Raw genomic sequence first — 20,478 nt, 5'->3', positions numbered from 1 at the left:
TAAATTGGATTGGGGTGATAAGGGTGGGGTGGAGTGCATTGAGGTGAGATGGATTAGATTGGCCTGGGGTGAATTGGATTGTGGTGGATCAGATTGTGGTGGATTAAAATGGATTGGAGTGAAGTGGTTGGATTGAGTGGGGTGGATTTGATCGGGTAGGGGTGGGTTGGACTGGATTGGGATGCGGTGGATTGGATTGGGGTGAGGTGTATTAGTTTGGAATGAGGTAGATTGGACTGGGTTGGATTAAGGTGTAGTGGCTTGATGTGGGGTGGACTGGATTGTAGTGGGGTGGATTGTGGTTTAATTGGAATGGAGTGAATTGGTATGTAGTGGGTGGGTTGGTTTGAGGTGACTTGGATTGGAGTGGGGCGACTTGGAGTAGGGTACATTGTTTTGGATTGGAGTAGGGCAGGTTGGAGTGGGGCATTGTTTTGGATTAAATTTGGAGTGGGGCAGATTGTTTTGGGTGGGAGTGGAGCAGATTGGAGTCGGACAGACTGGAGTTGGGCAGATTGTTTTGGATTGGAATGGGGCAGATTCAAGTGGGGCAGATTGTTTTGGATTGTAGTCGGGCAGATTGAATTGGGGTAGATTGGTGTGGGGCAGATTGCTTTGGATTGGAGTGGGGCAGATTGCTTTGGATTGGAGTGGGGCATATTGTTTTCGAGTGGGGCAGATTGTTTTGGATTGGAGTGGGGCAAACTGGAGTGGGGCAGATTGGATGGGGTGGGCTGGGAGAATTAGAGTGGGGTGGTTTCGAGTGGGTTGAGTGGTTTGATTGGGGTGGGGTGGATATTGGTTGATTGGAGTGGTGCAGATAGTGGTTGATTGGAGTAGTGCTGATTGGAGTGGGGTGGATTGAGGTTTACTACACGATTATGTGTTAAAGCATCATTTCAGAAATTACGCATAAGAAAGAAACAATGTCACTTTACAATATTTAGATCAAGATAATAGTTATCTTTTGAGAACACCGCCCACAAATAAAAACAATAGAAAACACGGGTGCAAAGGGAAAAAAGACGACTTGGCAAAATAAAAGGAAGTTAAGTATAAAAATTCAAACTTTGTAATTTTGTTTGGCTTGCTAGGCACGTTTTTGCCAGTCACAAGACTTCTGTATGCAGGCACTAGAATTTAAAAAGAGCAAAATAGTACCTCAGTCTCAGGTGCAGCGGATGGGCACTGATTAAGTTGAATCAATCAGTGCTTGGTCCTTGCACCACACAGAGGAACTGAAATAATGCTTAGCCTGCAGTGACAAATTACAAGGCTGTAAAGAATGCTGTGCAAGCCCAAAAGTGGTAAGCGATAAGCGGGCTCCAAGCCCTTTACGGTACACAATAGTGTCTCACAAGCGAGACGCATGCGCTAGTGCATGCACTCCCAGGCGCCACCCAAAAAAATGATAGACCTATAAGCCTTCTCAATAATCTTCAAAAAATCTTTTGCTCCCAGCTCTTTTTCAAGCTCCAAGACTGGTTAGACAAAGGCAAAATCTTGTCTCCCTTCCAGGCTAGTTCTCAGCTCAAAAGATGAGCACCCTAGATCAAGTGCTTTGATTCCTACTTATCATCTGGAAATATACTCTTCTTTCAAAAGACCCCTTTATGTGACTTTTTTGATTTTAGGGCCACGTTAGATCTGGTTCTCAGATGTATCCGTTGGGAGGTTCTTGTTGATTTGGGAGTTCTTTGTGATATCCTAAATATTCTTATCAGGCTCCATCAATCCAGTTTTGCAAGGGTGAACTGGGGCCTGAGGGACAGATGGATAGACCCCATTCTTGTATGCAGGTGAGTTAGCCAGGGGAGAATATTGGCACCTACTTTGTTTTCTCTTTTTATTAATGGGGTTGTTGGCCATTTTAATGTAGAGAAGCCTGTCATCCCAAAGTTGAGCAGAACCAGGATCGATGCGCTCCTCTTTGTGGATGACACACTTCTCCTCTATGGGACTCCATCTGGCTTACAAAACCTCCTAATTAAAAAATTGTATGGCTTTCTAGAGGACTAGAAATTAATATCCAAAAGGCAAAAATGATGGCCTTTAGTTCCCATAGAACTTCTAAGCCCCGATTCACTTTAGGCACCACTGTCTTGCAGCTGATTCAAACCTTTGATTATCTTGGGGGTAAGGATCACTAATTCTCTGTCATGGTTTCCTCATATCCTCAAAAGTAGCTTTGATTATCCCCCACACTTCTGCTGTTATTTTAAGTATACAACAATCCTCCAAACTGCAGGCTATTTCTCCAGAATTGAAGGCCTATAGAGCCAAAACACAAACAGGTGAACTCTGTGGTGCTGATAGGGAAATACACATCTTAACTTGCTAAAAATGAAGGTGCTTAAGTTTCTCAAGTCCTTGGATGAACTGCCCCAATCTGCCCCTTCCCTACCTATAATCTTAAATATGCTCATAAAGGTATTGAACATCTTGTCACTATAAGACCCCTCCTTTATTGGATTAGACTTTGGTTCATCTGTGATGGGATCTCCTAAAAATCAAAAGTCTAGATTCAGGCAAGAAAATCAAGTGGTTTATCCACTGGAAAGAATGGTTTACAAAATTAGGCCTATACTTCTTCTGCACTCCCACCAAGTCTTTTAATTCTAATTCCAAGGTTATTCTACAAAATAAAAAACTTACTGGAAGTTTTTAGTGGCCCAGTGGCATCAGTCAACTTGTCTGGGTTCTTTATATTCCCAAAGTCTGTCTTATAAACCATTCCCAAGATTCGAAATACACCTTGATGAGGTCACCCTTCCGCTTGTGAAAAGCCTATATACTAAATTTCGCCTTGGCATCTTACCCTTAAGGGCTTTACTAGCAAATGGTCCCAATGCTCTCTCCATATGACTGCATGCTAATTGTGTCAGTATAAATCCGAGGATATTGACCACTTTTTGTTTGTCTGTCCTTATTATTCCAGACCTAGGCACTAATGGATCTGCCCTTTGTACCTCAACTTGAGCCTCAACAGATTCCTGCCTGCTCACAGGATCTTTAATTCAGATCCCCCATGATATTAGCTTTTACCATCAGCAGATACTTGTTTTTGGCTTGTTCTATAGGCTTCAGTCTTTCTCCACCTGACAATCTGAACTCTTGTTAAGACTCTAAATCATCAGATCTTTGTAAAATACTTTTTATCTCAATGCATGTAACAGAAACACAGCTGAACTTATGCCTTACCCAATGCACCTTTGTTAGATCACTAACATTTTGTGTGCACTTTGTCTTATGATGGTACATTACTATGCATTTTACTTGAATGTTAATTGCCCTTATTGCAATGCATTTTATATGTGCCCTTGTGGTAATTAAATACGTTGCCTGATTTTCAGGTGCTACTAAGCCTATGTATTTTGTACTTTTATGGCCATTTGATAGAAGTAAAGTTTTATACTACTACTACTACAAGCAGGTGCTGGACAAACTGCCAATGGCTGGCAGAATAGCTCTGGCCAAGATTGCTTCCTAAACGCCTGAATCTTTTTGTTAGCATCCCGATCCCCGGTAAGTAGTTTTATTTTAACCAAATTGCAAGGCTTACTCACCAGATTTTTTTGTGGGCGGGTAAAACTTTACTGCAGCTAAGCTCAGGAAGGCACTCACAGCCGTATAAGCTGGTTGGATTTGTTGTACCTGATCCAGAGGGATACTTCTTAGCGGCACAGTCACAGTGTTGTCTATTGGATTAACCCGGATTTTACAGTGACACACGTACAGTTTAAAAGGGATCACCTGGAGGCATGTTCATTAGACACTCTCCTGGCCATAGTGGCACCCTGACTGGGTAAATCTTTGGAAACCGTCAGATGCACAGACTGGGACCTCTGGTCGCTGGCTAAGCCTGCTGGCCTACCCTCTATTTACTACCCAGAAATGCCCATAACAAACAACCCAACATTACCCCCATCAACTGACAAGTCAGTACAAATAATGCTCACACGATTAGGTGGCTGCTTCTTGTAAAACTGGGTCAGCTGTTCCCTGACTATATGTTTATTTCATTGAAGCAATTATGTGAATATGGTGAAATTAACACATCAGACCCATTGGCTTGCTCCAGATTGCTGCAAGAAGTGATGATGCATTGGGAATGATTCCCCCAAGAACATGCAAAGTTTTCTCTTTGACACTCTTGTACCCATCCTCGTCTTTGAGGGTGGATCTTCAGTCTGCACAAGAATATGCTATACTAAACACCTAAGCTTCTGAACCATATAGAAAGTACACAAGCCTCCAGTTGTGCTAGATGTTCTACAGACACAGCTGATCTCACTTATTTAGTCTGGTGCTGCCTCCCTATACTTGAATTATTTTATGGAGGTCACACACATTACAATGACATAGCTGACATCTAGTTGACTTATGCAGTGCTGCTGTTACTTTGTGACTGTGTAGCTGATATCTATAGTCCTTCCATGAAGTTGGTGGCCTTACTGCTACTACTGGCTGCATGCAGAATGGCACAATCTTGGCTAAAGGGCTTTAATCCCAAACTTTCCAACTGGCTCACACATATTGTATTCTGTAATAAGGCTAAAGTTTACGCAGCCATAGAAGGCTAGACCTATAGACATTAGGGGACCCTTTAAAGGATGCATGTTACCAGCAGTGGAGACGGCTAAGGGCTCTGCTAGTACCTGATTGATTTTGTTCTACATACCACTTTTTCCTGAGTTACGATAGAGATAATTATGAATTGCTGGTGGATCGCAACTTCTGTAAGAGAACTCCTTAAGACTGCAGTGTTTGTATATGATTGCTGTGCTTACTAGTGATATACTTTGGATGCATTATATGTTTCCATCACAAGCTCAAAATGTTCAATTTTTCTGTAAGATATATGTTAATTTGTTTCGGTCACTTGCATAAATTAAGAAAACAATTATAAAATTAAGATCTAGTGAATATTCAACGTTTTGTGTGACGTTCTGGAGAAATGAAAGGGAAGGCTGTGCAGAAGGGTTCCATGTCGCGGTGGATGCCCTCTGCATTAATATCTGCTACACCTTGGCCAAAAAAAAGCAGCTGCCAGAAGTTCTGAGAGCCCTTTCCACTGGAAGGCACTATAACTGGATTGGCACAAGAGGTACCTGTCTTGGATATCTGCCTGGCTGCAACGTAAGCATTGGTATGTACTCTCACGAAGCACTACTTCCTTGACAGCTAAATTTGACAAGGAGGACACTTTGTTCACTCCACAGACCCACAACCTTGGGGATGTACTGATATGATATCTATTCTAAACTGAGGAATCTGCAGTTTGAAGTATCCATCAGAAGAACAAGTTACTCACCATTGCTAAAGCTTTTTTTGGTGGATTCTCTAGCTGCAGATTCTTTATTGTGTTCCCACCTCCTCAATCTGTTAAGTGGCCTCTTTTTTTGCATCCAAAAATATTTCAGCACTCTGTATTGAACAATTGTTAACAATGCATGTCGAAGGGTACAAAAGTGGAAAATTTAAGAAATTGATGTTGGCGTACAGAGTGGCGCTTATATGCAACACTGCTCTTCACTGTTGAGGCAGTACGGAACCCATTGTGGAGCTGCACGAATTCCCATAGGGACTAGGGGGCACTTCTACAAAATCTCTCCAGATCCAGTCTGGCACTTGGGAATATTATAAGGTAGAGTGTCCACTCCAAAGAGCATTACCAAAAGTAAGTAACTTGTTATTCACGAACCCTCTCCTTCCTGCAGAGAATTTAGCCGATTGTGAAATTTAGAGACAATGTGTCTCTGGAATGCCATTAGAGTTGAACATAGTCCATCAATTGACTGTCACAGCAAAAGGTCTGAAAGGTCTTTGTCATTCTATCCTAGTTGATCAGTCTGTCTTTGCTCTTTGACTTTTTATGCCTTATAAATGAAGTCCCTTTAGTTTAGTCAAGGTGGGACAATTCTTGCTGTTCTCAGTGCTTCAAAGTTGGAGTTATGTTGTGTGCCTTAACATTTTGAATGCAGACCTTCACAAGGCACTTCAGTCTTTAGCCTCTGCAACACTGGTGTCGGTTGTCCAGGAGAGGTAAGGATGTTTGTACCTTGTTAGTCCCACCTCTTCACATCCATCAAATGCTCCATTATTTGTTGGAAAGTACATTATCTTTTTTTAGTTTCTACAGCCCTAATATTCCCTTTATTTTAAGCCACCCGATTTTATATTACAATCATTATATGAACAACAATTGTATGCAATATCTTTTGTAATCACTTATTTGTAGTGTTTGGCATGGTCGTACATCTGTAACTGATTTTGAAAAGTGAGACCAAGTCAGTTACTTTTGTTTGTCTTTGCTGAAAACACCAAAAAACTTCCTTAGAAAATGCAGGTTTAGACACCGGTCTTTTTTCATTTGTGAATATTCATCTCTTGCATATTCAGATTTGGCTCCCGCTGTGCCAGGATCTTCAGACTCCTTTTAAGTAAGAGGCACCTAGAGCAGAAGCAAGTGGAGGACTTTGCAATGGTGCCTGCCAAAGAAGCCAAGGACATGCTGTATAAGATGCTGTCTGAAAACTTGGTGGCATTGCAGGTACGTACACCCTTCATTCTGACAACATGGAGAGAATAACCAACAACATTTATAAAGTGTACTGCAAGTAAGCAATTTTACGTGCTCTTCCTCTCCGAACTGCGTACCTTTTCACAACGGTTATTATCTTTAAATTATTAGGCCATCATATTTCCCTCAGTAGCTAAACTTGATCAGACTACATTAAATGTATCTCTGTTGGGCTGGCATTACTTTTTTCAAATGTGTTTAATTCTGTTTTCTTCCATTTTTGTCTGTGGTATTCACAATAAGATGAATTGCACTTGCAAAGGAACAATATGCACCTTATTCGTACACCTTGGCAATGTATCTCAAACAAGTTAGTGTTTGGCCTTGAGATTCCCTCAGTGCTGTTCTAGTGTACTTGCCTGCTTCACAGTTGGTTCGATGAATGCAAATTAATGCCATAAAAGAACTGATCCTGAGTTCAGTGAGCAGAAGAGTGCATGCAATATTTGCTGGGTCTGGCTTGAAAATCTCTGTCATGCTTTCATTAGGTTCAATTTGGTATTGACAGCTCTGTCTCTCTTTACATGGCTGATTACCCGTGTTGTCCTCTGCCGTGCCCAAGAATGGCATTTAAATATGGTGCAGGTTGTCAGTCATTTTCAACAAATGCACATCTGGTCTGAGACTTGGAATTCCTCCTTCTGGGTGGCTATCACTTCAGGATAAGGCAGTAAGGTATAGCAAGATCTTTTTTTTTGTTAGAGGAGCCACACCTTAAGTGTTGTGGTGACAAAATAACATTACAGATGTACCCAAAATTTATACAAATGGTGATTACCAAATTCCATTTTATTTTCTTCCAAAAAACAATGACCAAAGGAAAGGCTTTCTTACAAACTCTTGATGTGAAAAGGACCTTGCGTTTCTACATCCACAGGCCAAGGTTGTCTATAATAACCATTTACTGGTTCGTGGTGTACGCACAACTTAGGCAGCAGCAAGCAACTTGCAAATCATCTGTTGACAGGTGGTAAGCAGACTAAATCAAATTCACATTTGCAATTTGATTTATGGATGCTAAGGCAAAAATCCAAGTCAGCCAAACTGTTCTGAATCACGTGTTCAAATGGTATAGACAGCTTAGTAGTTTAATCAGATACCATGGATCCATTGCTGTAGAACAAAAAATACTTATTTATAAAGGTGATACTCCAACAGTCTCTCTAGTGAGGTGAGAATAATTGGTTGAGCATGCTCGGAGTCTGACCAAACACCATGCCAGGGATAGGGTCACTGATCAACTTGTAAGGCTTTGTTTAGCTACATATCAAGTTCCGTTTACAAAGAAGTTCCAACATGATATAGGGAAAATTGACTTAGCACCTGAATCTATACAATATACCAGTGCAGGTGTACCACATTTACGGGTTGGTAACTTATTCTTACAACCTATTAAATAGACTTTTGAGTTCACTTGATTCCATAGGTTTCAAATGAAATTCTTGGTTTGTGAATTTCTTCTTGTTTGTCTGAGAGAGTTTGCAGCATAGAGGTAATGATGCTTCCCGTGAAAGGTGTTGACTTTGCCTCTATGTCTACTTTTGTTAGAGATAAATTGCAGATCAAAAGCTTACACAGGGTATCACAAAATCTTGAGACAGATGTACTGAGTTAATGGAAGCAGTATGAGTAAGCAGTTTATATACTCTAGTAAAGAGCTTGTGAGAGGTTGGTCTGGTTACCAACTCTGACCTTTGGCCTCCTCGTTGGAATTTGATATGCACCTTATAATTAACATCATCCTCGCCTTTAGATGTTTGTGCCACCATGACTCACTTTACCTACATTACTGTTATTTTTTTGTAAAAACCAGCATGCAACATCTTCCACTATGCGTTTGGACTTAACATCTTGTGTTTGGGCATGTATATATAAAGTATTGAGACAGATTGTGGGATAACTTTCATGCGGTGTTAGTTGGGCTGGGTATCTAGAAAAGGCAACAATGCTGACATAACAGCCACATCTTCTGCCCAGGCTAGCTTCCAAACACAAGGACTTTCAAGCCAGGATTTCTTTGCAAATTAAGTCATTGATGACACCCTAATTATTTGAAAGGGAATCAACACAGCTTCAGCTTAACATGTCAGCATTGTGCATTAGGTTATCAGGATCTGACAAGGTTTGATCCGTGTGGGTGTTAGAATCTTCTTCAATTTGGCTACATAGCATTTCTAAACTGCTTATGATTCTAAGACCTGATGCTTGGTGTTAAAAAAGTGTATTTTAAAAACCTTGAAAATATGGAAGAATCCCTTGCGATGAGCAGCAGATGTGTTTGCTTCGGGAAGATACATTATTGGGTACGTGTCATCATTTAGACCTTGGTTGTAAATTTTGGATAGATATGTTAGTGCAGACAGACACGTCTAATAAAGTTTTATTAGGCAAAAGAGTCAACCCCATTTTAAGTCGATTTAATTACTGTCTCTAAGCATACTAGCCCCTGTAGTGCACCCCAACACGATTGTTGATGAGTGTGGAGTATGGCACTGACTATAAGGCAGCTACACCTCCGGGCCCTGTATTAGCAAAGGCAGAAGCAGGAGTCTGGGGGAAGAACAGTAACACTGTAGAATAGCTGACGACTGTTCCACATTTTACTATCTTTACATATTTTTCATTAAACGACGATGATAAGGAGTATGGGTGTCCGGCCAAAATGTATGACCGAAACCCCTTTGGTGTTGCTACCATGAGGTGATCATGAAATGCTTTATATATTTTTTCAGTGCTTCTTCTAGATGTTCTTTTATTATAAATGTTATGTGAACCTTTCCTGTTCCCATGGCCTAATTTGGAGACTTTTGCTCCAGAGGCATACAGTTTAAAACACAGCTGTGATTTCTGCTTATGGATCTAAATGTATTGTGTTATTTCTGTCTGGCCTGGGTAACTATGGCATGACATAGCAGCATGTGCACCAAACAGTCAGCTGGGAATTGTGGTCCTTGAGAGTCCACTGTGCAAAACTTTCCCATAAAGTTCCAGTACTTCAGCAATAAGAATTTAAACAAAAATGTTTAAAATAAAGAGACTGTACTTCCTCACTCTGAAATAACAGCTTTTTAGTTCGAGGCTGGGCAGCACGCATGCGCTCTCTCTCGACATGCTGTATCTAGTCCTGTGGACTTTCACCACTCCCATCACACGCCTATCACTTTCATTCGTTCTCTGGCTTGCCTTTCAAAATTCCTTTGGTAAATGCTTTACATTTGTCATGCCTTTTGGCCTTTTTGTTCCCACCCTGAAGACTGACCCTGTTACACGGATTATTGAACAATCGGGCGTATACATTAGTGTTGGTGCACTACTTTTTTCTTTTGTCTCAACTTGTTTTGTTAGTTTCCTGCTCGTGTTCCGAGCTCTACTGCATATGTCTGAGCACCGCCCCGCGTCGCGCTTTTCATTCGCCTATTGACCCTGTTGCTTTTAGCCCATCCCTCCCCTCTTTATGCTGTCAGTGTTGTGAATGCCCTGCTTCCGCCGCATCCCCCTCCACCCCCCCCCTGTTGTCCACGTTGACAACCTCCTTCATCTCTCCTCCTCTTGCTTTTCTGGGCACGTGGTGTTTTTCCTTTCTTTACTAAATAGTCTTTTATTTGAGAAACGTCGAGAGATGCGCCAACATCCACGCTGATTTCCAGTCTCCACGGTGTGCTAGGCAGAGGACAGCAGCTGCCCGAGGTCTCACGTGCTCCTCCTGATGCAGGACACACGCAAAGTCAGGGAGCAGAGAGAGCACATTCACCAGAGAAGTCGAGCGTTCACTTCACAATAGCTGTGGCAAAAACACAACCTTGCGCTATGGGGGGGTGCTTTTAATTCAGGACACGTGTCAATTACAACAGTATGCCTTGAGTTGAGGGCCAACGGTTAGACCGGCATGCAGTGAAATATGTGTTTTGACCACTGACTTCGTGTTGCACCTCTTTGCACTTGGCTTAGCTGCCCACCGTCACATTAGTGTTCACCAGTTAGACTCAGTTTAGCCTTAGATTCATTTTGCCTATTGACTTTATCTTAGCACTAGACACTGACATGTTAAAGGCTGCCTATAATTTTCCACATTGTAAACTGTTTTCCTGCTTTTTCTCACCAAGGGCTCTGGTTGATAAGGATGTACTCAGACGGCAGGAAACGACCTTGCTTTGACTTGACATCATGGGATTGTGGCCAAACCCAAACGTGTTATTTTCAAAGCATACCTAAACTAGCCAGCATGTTTGAATCGCAAAAGGAGGGTTTTTTCCAGAAAGCTCCTTTGGATTTTTAAGATATAAAACAGACCCAGTGCGGCAGTGAGAGTCAGTGGCCTCAATCAGGATTCAGAGGTTGGATGCCTGATATAGATTTCCTGTGAGGGTAGAGATCTCTCTCTTTCGCAGTCGAACGGGGTCATTGGCTTGCTGGCATGAGAAAGATGAAGCACCTGACAGGCCCTACGGTGATGCATTTTTATTAATTATTTGCTTTGTATTATAATATAGATACCTATATTTGCTGTGTATATTGCAGTGGAGAATCATTTTGGCATGTTTTCATTTCATTGCGGTGACTATTTTTAAACCTGTGCTTTCAACATGCTAATCTTCTTTTAGGAACCTTGCGTATTGAAATAATAAATGTCTTCTTCGGACTAAGAAGTCCATTCCAAAGATTTTTTTTGTCAGCTCATGAGTAGTTCAGCTTGGTCATTAGTGAAAAGCAAAACACGGCAACAAACAGGAATGGGCACTATGGCTGCTTTTATGAAAACCCGTTGGTTCTACATAGTCCAGCACTCTATTTCTACATGCAACATCGCAGAATGTGTTAACGGGAGTAAAACTATCATGGATGTCTCCCCAGAGGTGAAATGTCATTCCTGACATAACAAACAGCTCATTCCCAATTTCATTCTATAATAGTCTCATTTGTCTGCCTGGTCCCCACGCTCTCAGCTCCTCACCGCTTTCTGAAGAGCTGTTTAGTGTCCGTGGCTGTGGCTATTAGTAGCATACCTTTGCATTTCTCAGGTCCTGTTTTCAAGCTCACGGCCTCTGGATCCACCTGAGATCCATCTTTTATGCACAGGCATTTAGCTTTTAATGGTTTGACCCTCACATCTGACAGATGACATCTGAGCTGATGTATCACACCACAAACTGCACCTCTTTCATCAGCATCGCCTGTCCTTAGCTCCCCTTACTCGTCTCATAGGAGAAAGCATGCCAGTCTGAATCTGTTCATTGACTCCACTCTCTCAAATCCTGAGCTAGAAATGGAAACAGAATCACTTCAGGAGCTTACTGGATACATAGGCAGGAGGGGAGTGACGACTTAGTTAGGGGAAGCCAAGTCACCCCAGAACCGGCTACTACAAAGGCATTGTTTTTTTTTTTTTACACATTGTATCCCTATAGAAATTGATAGGTGATAAGCAGACAATAGTCTTTATTTTATCCCTACACTAAACACAGATGCCCACATCTGCCGAAATCTTGTGTTTCTGGAGCTTAGTCGTGCTTCTGGAATAACAACATACGACATGTGAGCAAGACAAGGACCATCTCAAAATAGTGGTACATTATACAGAAAAGTATTGGGAAAGTCGAGTCCGGTTAAAAGCACATGAAGAAAACCAGAATGCAATGAGGAGCGGGGTTGGTGTTAGCAACACCTAACTATGATAATAATAGCAGGGCCACTAGAATTCGTGGCAGGGTTTGGCCAAATTATGTGGCATGGTTGAGTAAATTGAGCTAAATAATGCAGCATAATGCGGTACACTTTTTGGTTGTATTACTTCATTATTTTGACATATTTCTACGCTTATTAAGACTCTCTGGGAATTGATTGCATCTCAGTAGTACCAGTTCAACACCCAAATATATCATAAGTAACAGAAAGGTGACCAGGTTGCAAATTGCGTTCCACTGCACAGCAATAAACGTTGCTGCGTTTTTAGTAACTTTTGAACCGTTTAAGCTTGAAACTTTTTTTTTTTTTTGCTCAAATCTGCTGATTATGCAGAAGATGAAGGATTATCTGACAAATCTACAATTATGCGAAAAAAACGCAGTGGCACACAATCACTTACTTCCAGTGGCCTTGAATACTAGCCACCGTACTGTTTAGATAATTTACATATTTCACATTTCACATTTTTTGCATTGCACTCACTCAGTTCGGGCACTGGAATATACCCGATTTGCCCTCTACCACAGTGTTTATGCTAGAATGTAGAAGCCGGGTTTAGAACCCTGTCTGCAGGTTATAAGGAACATTTCCCTAAGGTAACTACAAAAGGTGTTTATTGAAGTATGATGCGCGGAGCACATGCGCCATTCCCTCTCCCCATTCCACTCCCCCTGCTGGCCACTCTCTTGTCATGCAAGTGTGGAAAGACACATGATCTGTGACGTCTTTGTGAGCATCTTCACTTAAATTAGAAACACAGTAACAAACACTCCTTTTCCATCTTCTTCTCTCCTGGGAGCCGTGTTTTCATTATGTAACCCATACTGCACAGATGTTGTTTACTTACAACTATTGTACAAGCTGCATGTTGTTTACATACATACTGATACAATCTGCATATTGTTTACATACATCTCTGGTAGACTCACTTGTATGTACATGCAAGAGCACGTTCTCCAATTAGAGTTGGGTCAACCATCTTGATTACACATTCCTGCCTCTCATATGTTAAACCATCTCCTTTGGTAGCTGAGGACCCCCTGCACACAGATTTCACTCTTATATTTCCAGAATGTGTCGGCACGCCGATAATCTACACATACACATGCTTGATATGTATATGCTTAGCTTGCATATAATCTTGCTTATTTGCCTTTGCTTGGTATTTTATACTACTCCTGAGCGCTTGATGCAGCTGTAAAACTCATGCTCTTTGTATAAAGTACTGATGCTTTAGGGCTCATGTTAAGCTCATAAGCAGGTGCTTCCACTGCTTGTATCGTATTAGAGCATTTGTATAGTGCTTAATACCCCTATGTGGGGCACAGAAGATATTCAACTCCAGATACCATTCCGCATAATTAACTCCATAGCACACAGTCTGACTCTACATAATTCCACCACAATTAATACCATTCATTTGCTATCCACATAATACCACAGCACACCAGGCCACATATTTCCATTGCACACCTCAACACCACACAATTACACAACAAACAATTCTAGCACAACCCATCTCTACATCACACTTCCACCAACGCTGTCATCTCTTCCCCACACACCCACTGCCCCTCATCTTGCCTTCATCCTCCCACTACCCCCTCTCATCTTGCAATTCCACTGCCCCCTCTCATCCCTCCTTCGCCCTCCCAGTCTCCTCTCTATACTGCCTGCTCACACATGCGACTTTCCTGTACCTCCTCGTGCTGTGCAGTGGTCCACCTCTCGCCTACCCTTTTCCCCCTTCCCCCGTGCTCCTCCCACTCGTCCCTCCTTCCCTCACTCTCTCTCTCTTTCTCATTCTCATACTCTCCCTCACACTCATCTCTCGCTCTCTCACACACTCTTCCTGCCTCTCCCAAATTGGCTCACTTCAGGTCTTCAAGCACAGTTTCTTTCCCATGCCTTTTCAAAATTTCCGTCTCTCAAACGCATGCTCTCCTCTTCTTCGGGTGTCTTCTGCATACACAGGGTTTGTCTCTGTGGCCTGCTCTCCCCTTCTTTCTCTCTTTCTCACACACTCTTTCTGCTCCTCTGTCTGGAGTTCATTCACCACTTCGTGCACAAAGTACCTATCCCAACCATCTATCTGTTCTGTGCAGCTCTCACCCCTATGTAATCACCATGCCACATATGCCGACCTACAAAAATACACTACACACCACACAATTCCACCCCACACAGTTCCACAACTAATAATTCCAAATCAACCCACATAATTCCACTCCAAACAACATACATCCACACTACTCCAAACCAAAACATATGGGTAAAAGACATTGTCACTTACAAATCCAATAGCTCTGACTTTTGGAAGTGCAAGACTGATTGCTTTGCAAATGCTTGTTCTGTAACATGCTGCAAGAGGGTAAAATCAAGGTCTAGGAAAATATCAAGGAAATCCTATTTAAAAAAAAAAAAAAAAAAAAACGTAATTGAGGTTTGAGGGTACAGCCATGATTTCCACCAAAACTGGGGTCCTCGGGTAAATAAATGTCTTTCTCTAATTTTATTCCCACCAGGAGATTCCAAAAACACCAGACCATGCCCCATCCAGGACTTTCTACCTGTACACAGTCAATATTCTCTCCACTGCAAGAATGCTACTTCACCGCTGTTACAAGGTACAGGCACTATATGTACAGTAAGATCAACGGCCTTGGTTATAATATATTTGTTAAGCATCCTAGCTGTACTTAGGGGATCATAAACTCCTAAGAATGAATCAACACTAACGTCATTCACAAAAAAGTCTTCTTTTTCATTTTTGTATTTCATTTTTAACTATCTGAATATTAACTGCCATACAATATCAACATAATTGTTCAAAATAATCAGCCAGAGTGTCCACAAGTTTGCATAATATTTCCTAGTAGGTTAATACCATTCACTCACATATTGAAACAATGTTAATGTTTTTAGTATCATTTTGAGGCACTGCACTTTTTTCCACATTGTGGTTTTCTGATGTTCTGTCTAATATCTTCTATGGAAATGCTATAAGTTTGTTGCATCATTTTAAGATCGTGATATATTATACAACCATTTTACCCAATTGTTATATGGCAAATACAGTAGGTCTACCCTTTTTAGATTTTGCCTGCACATCGCTTGCCCTGTGCTTACAAAATCTTCTGTGATTAAAAAAAATAAAATAAAATTAAATAATCTTAAAATGGAATTACAGCCCGCCGATTACTTACTATTCGTGGCTTTGCTGGTCACTCTCATTTCATTTACCCTAATTTAAGACTTTGATGCCATTAAAACATCCGAGTTTTTTTTAAGAAGTGGGCCTCGGAAGTTGCAGAAGTTGAGTTGTGACATAAGTGGTTCATACGGCACTTCTCTGCCGACATGTCTGCAACCACAGCAGCTTTCACACTTTGCGTCAGCTGCCTGTGCTCTGCCAGTTAAACCCTCATGTGTCCTTCCTCACCAGCTTAGTTACACACCGCCATCTGGTCCACTGCCCTGCACCTTGTGAGCCCAGAGCTGGCTTGTGTACCCATAAAGGTGTGCACTAGCTTACAGCGCCCTTTCAAAAGCGCCTCGAGGTATTCTAGTGACCTATGAGCAGCGAGATCTTCCCATTGATGTAAAACATTCTCATGTCCTATCGAGCAACCACAAGGAACTACATGAACACACTCCGAGTATCATTGAAAGTGCACTGGGGGCGCATCTTTCAAAATGGTAGAGATATAACCCTGCCCAAAAGTGTCATAATTATGAAATTCAGTTACAAAACAAATCTTAGCATTACTCCGCGGCAGAGTACACTGGTTATGGATCATCCGGGAAACATTACTCCACACACCACCAACAGTGGTAACTGAAGGGGCGCCAGCTGGTTCTGGGTTCATCGGTGATTGGCTGAAGTTAAGAACATCACAGGACTGACTATAAAGAGCTTGTCAGTGGTAATTCTTTACACCGTGTTTTCTTTGAAACCTCAAAACGCTTGTGTTTACCAAACAGGACCTTCCTAACTATCGTTTTCCCTTTTGGTTTGAAGCTTTAGGCAGTGGCCAGGCCACTGACATAATGCATTGTTCTACACATGGGTACTCACAAAGATTTTCCCGGGGCCCAATATTTTGGTCTATGATGTTACCAAAGGCCACATTGATGCCAATGTGGTGGCGTTCACGGTTGGTGGAGAGGGGTGATTCGGGGATGTGTTGGAGGTAAGGTGGGCTTAGGAGAAGCGAAACATATACACTGAATTACACAGTGTGAAACAGAAAACCTGGGATTAATCCCGGCTTCCCCACTTTACCAGATTGTGTGACCCCAGGCAGTTGTTTTTTCCACACTTTCACTCCATTATCAAATATAAGAGGACTTGAAATACTGGACTTCATGATGTGCACTGGGCAAAACTTTCTCCTGTGTTTGATTTAATATACAATAATGTGGTTTGTGTATAATAGGAACCTAGGCCACCGAAAGGGTCACATAACTGACTTGCTTCTTAGTTCACTATTGAGAGAAGAATTAATCTTTCTAGATTCAGGTTTAAAAAATTATCATTTAAAAAAAAAAAACTTGTCAATGCACTGATATAATCGGATTTACTAAGGTGAAACGGTTCTGCATGTTAAAGTAAACAAAAAAAGCGCGGAGATACGGTCAACTCTGGCCACAGTGCTGTTTTTATTTACTTTAAACCATGTTGCAGGCAGCCCAGGCAACTGTGCAGCATCTTTAAAAAAACATTCATTAACAAAAGCAAAATAGCTTGCACAGATCTATCTGATAGAGACTTCTAGCTGCAGCTTCCTTACCTTAGAATTCCCTGGCATCGGCTTCGAATCCAGAGTTTTTTCTGAGCAGTACCCTGCGCGCGTGCCGTCGGGTAGCGTCGTTCAGGTCCGCGTGCGTCGACCAGCTCTGCGTGCGTCGTCAGCGTCGTTGGAGCCGTCTATGACGTCACGGTTGTCTATATAGACACCATCTCGGCGCGCGTACAGCAGTTCTTTTCCTTCCGCGCCGGTTAAGTGCAGTTTTGGAAAGAGCTACCCTTCTTCGACGGTTTGTCGACACTTTTTTGACTGTTTGAAGTCATGTCTTCGAGAAAGACCGGATTCAAGCCTTGTGGTGCGTGTCATTGCACCAAGTCGGTGACTGATCCGCACCGAGTTTGTCTTTGGTGCCTGGAGAAGGACCTTGATTCCACCTCGTTCTACGACTGTCGGGCCATTGCGCTGAAGGCCTTGAGGGAGAGATCCCTTAAGCTTCTTGCGGCCTGACATTCGTCTTCGGTCGGCGCGACTCCGCGGAGGTCACGGTCCCGCAGTAGAAGGAGGTTGCAACACCGCTCCCGGAGCCCCAAGTCCTCTTCCTCGCATTCGAGGTCATCCGAAGGTAAGAGGCACAAGAAGAAGAAGTCCAAGCGGACTTCGTCTTTGCCATGCCCGTCGGCTGACGAGGCATCTAGGGAACGTCGGCGTTCCGAACGCGATTCTGCGGAGCCGTCGCCAGGGTCGACTCCGCGTCTTCCCCCCCCTTTCAAAAAGAGGCTTCGGAAGGGGTGTGGTACCACGCCAGCCACAGTTCAGCCACCGTCCTCAGGCTTCACAGCATCCCAGAAGAGGACGTGGTCGTGGTACCATCAGACCCAGAGGGTCTGGCCAGAGGTCGGCCGCCACACAGCCCCCCTCCACTGCGCCCAAGCCCTCCTAGTGTGGTTCTGGGGGATCATGTCCGTCCAGTTGGAGGGAGGATTTGTTTTCATCTCCCTCACTGGCTTACCATCACAACGGACAAGTGGGTCCTGCAGATCATACGGAGGGGCTACTCCCTTCCCTTCCAGTCTTTCCCTCCTTCTATCCCTCCGACAAAGGAATGGCTGATGGAGGACCATCTAGCTTTGCTCCGCGAGGAAGTTACAGCTCTCTTGGCCAAGGGAGCCATAGAAAGAGTCCCGATATCAGAAGTAGGCAGTGGTTGTTATTCCCGCTACTTTCTGATTCCCAAAAAGAACAAAGGCCTTCGCCCTATCTTGGATTTAAGGGACATCAATCTCTTCCTCAAGAAGGAGAAATTCAAGATGCTCACTCTTGCTCAGGTTTTGTCTGCCCTAGACCAAGGAGACTGGATGGTTGCGTTGGATTTGCAGGATGCATATTTCCATATTCCTATCCTGCCAGCCCACAGGCATTACCTGCGGTTCAAGGTGGGCCACGAGCACTTTCAGTTTGCCGTGCTTTCTTTCGGTCTCACCAGTGCCCCTCAGGTGTTCACAATGGTGATGGCGGTGGTGGCAGCTCATTTGCGCAGGTCCAGGATTTCAGTCTTCCCCTACCTAGACGATTGGCTGTTGAAGGCTCATACTCCCCAGGCTCTCGTCACCCACCTCCAGACGACGGCGGACCTCTTGCATTTGCTGGGGTTCACTATAAATGTGCCGAAGTCACATCTGACTCCCTCTCAGATGCTCACTTTCATCTGAGCTGTTATGAACACAGTGCAGTATCGGGCTTATCCTCCCGATCAGCGGGTCCAGGAAATTCAGGTTATGATTCCGATGTTTCGGCCTCTATCCTGGATCTCGGTGAGACAGACTCTGAGGCTGCTGGGACTCATGGCTTCCTGCATCCTGTTGGTCAAGCATGCCAGATGGCGCATGAGGGCTCTGCAGTGGGACCTGAAGTTCCAATGGGCACAGCATCAGGGAAATCGTACCAACGTGGTTCAGATCTCGGAGGGGACTGCAAAAGATCTGCAGTGGTAGTTAGTGAACTGCGAGTGGGTCAAGGGCAGACCCCCCTCCCTTCCCCAACCAGATTTAACGGTAGTGACAGATGCGTCACTTCTGGGATGGGGCGGCCATCCGGGGAGGTGAAGATCAGAGGTCACTGGTCTCCGGCGGAATCCGGGCTCCAAATCAACTTGTTGGAGCTTTGGGCGATCCGGCTAGCATTAAAAGCATTTCTTCCTGTTGTGAAAGGGAAGGTGGTGCAGGTGTTCACGGACACACTACCGCAATGTGGTACTGCAACAAGCAGGGCGGTGTGGGGTCGTGGACCCTTGTTCAAGAGGCTTTACGTCTCTGGACATGGCTGGAACAGCAGGGCATGACCCTGGTGGCTCAACACCTGGCAGGTTCTCTGAACGCCAGAGCAGACCAACTCAGCCGAAAATGCTTAGAGGATCACAAATGGTGTCTCCATCCGGAGGTGGCGCAAGGACTCTTTCAGCAGTGGGGAGAGCCTTGGTTAGATCTGTTCGCCTCCGCAGAGAACGCGCAATGTCAGCAGTTTTGCGCGTTGGAGTTTTCAAGGGGCTATCGCTAAGCGACGCTTTTTGTCGTGAGTGGAGTTCAGGCCTCCTGTACGCCTTTCCGCCTATACCACTTCTGCCCAGAGTTCTCAAGAAAATCAAGAACGACCGGGCCCAAGTAATCCTAGTGGCTTCGGATTGGGCACGGAGAGTTTTGTTTCCAGAGCTTCTCAAAATGAGCATCGGTCCTCCAATCAGGCTGCCTCTTCGGGAGGATCTTCTGTCGCAGCAGCAGGGGAAGGTTCTCCACCCGAACCTGTCAACTCTGCGCCTTCATGCGTGGAGATTGAGCGGTGACAGTTGATGGTTTATGACCTCCCTCCCGAGGTCTGTGATGTCATTCTGGCAGCCAGGCGTCCCTCTACTAAGTCGATCTACGCCTGCCGTTGGAATCGTTTTGTTTCATACTGTTCAGAGAGGTCTATTGATCCTCTTTCTTCTTCTCTGTCTAACATCCTTTTGTTTATTTTGTCTCTCACCCAGCAGGGTTCCTCCTTGGGGACTCTCAAGGGCTATCTTGCAGCCTTATCAGCTTTTCTTCAGTTGCCTGACCAACCATCTCTGTTTAAATCACCTATAGTACAGAGGTTTTTGAAAGGGCTTGTACATCTGTTCCCGCCTGTGCCTTTCATTATGCCCCAGTGGGATCTTAATTTGGTTCTTACCTTCCTTATGTGTGCTCCCTTCGAGCCCTTGCATAATTGTCCTCTTCGACTGCTCACTATTAAGACAGCCTTTTTGGTGGCAATTACATCTGCCAGAAGAGTTAGTGAGCTACAGGCTTTGTCATCAAAACCGCTGTATCTCACAATCTTTCCTGAAAAAGTGGTTCTCAGAACTCGTGCCTCTTTCCTCCCCAAGGTGGAGACCCCTTTCCATCTGGGCCAAAATATCACCCTGCCCACCTTCTTTGCACCACCGCA

At 43.7% G+C, this 20,478-nt stretch overlaps 1 protein-coding gene across 3 annotated transcripts in view; it reads left to right on the top strand.

Annotated features, from left to right (window-relative positions):
• Window positions 1-20,478, top strand: part of POLR3C (RNA polymerase III subunit C) — a 177,676-nt gene that overhangs the window by 119,367 nt on the left and 37,831 nt on the right. For all 3 annotated transcript variants that reach the window (XM_069217943.1, XM_069217941.1, XM_069217942.1), the window contains 3 exons: window positions 5,985-6,045; window positions 6,403-6,553; window positions 14,791-14,892. In XM_069217943.1, coding sequence (XP_069074044.1) covers window positions 5,985-6,045; window positions 6,403-6,553; window positions 14,791-14,892 — 314 coding nt within the window. The remainder of the gene's footprint in view (window positions 1-5,984; window positions 6,046-6,402; window positions 6,554-14,790; window positions 14,893-20,478) is intronic.

Source organism: Pleurodeles waltl, chromosome 12, assembly GCF_031143425.1.
Source record: "Pleurodeles waltl isolate 20211129_DDA chromosome 12, aPleWal1.hap1.20221129, whole genome shotgun sequence".
NCBI lineage: Eukaryota > Metazoa > Chordata > Amphibia > Caudata > Salamandridae > Pleurodeles > Pleurodeles waltl.
The sequence above is the reverse complement of the archived record's forward strand: the minus strand, read 5'-3'. Positions and strand labels throughout refer to the sequence as shown.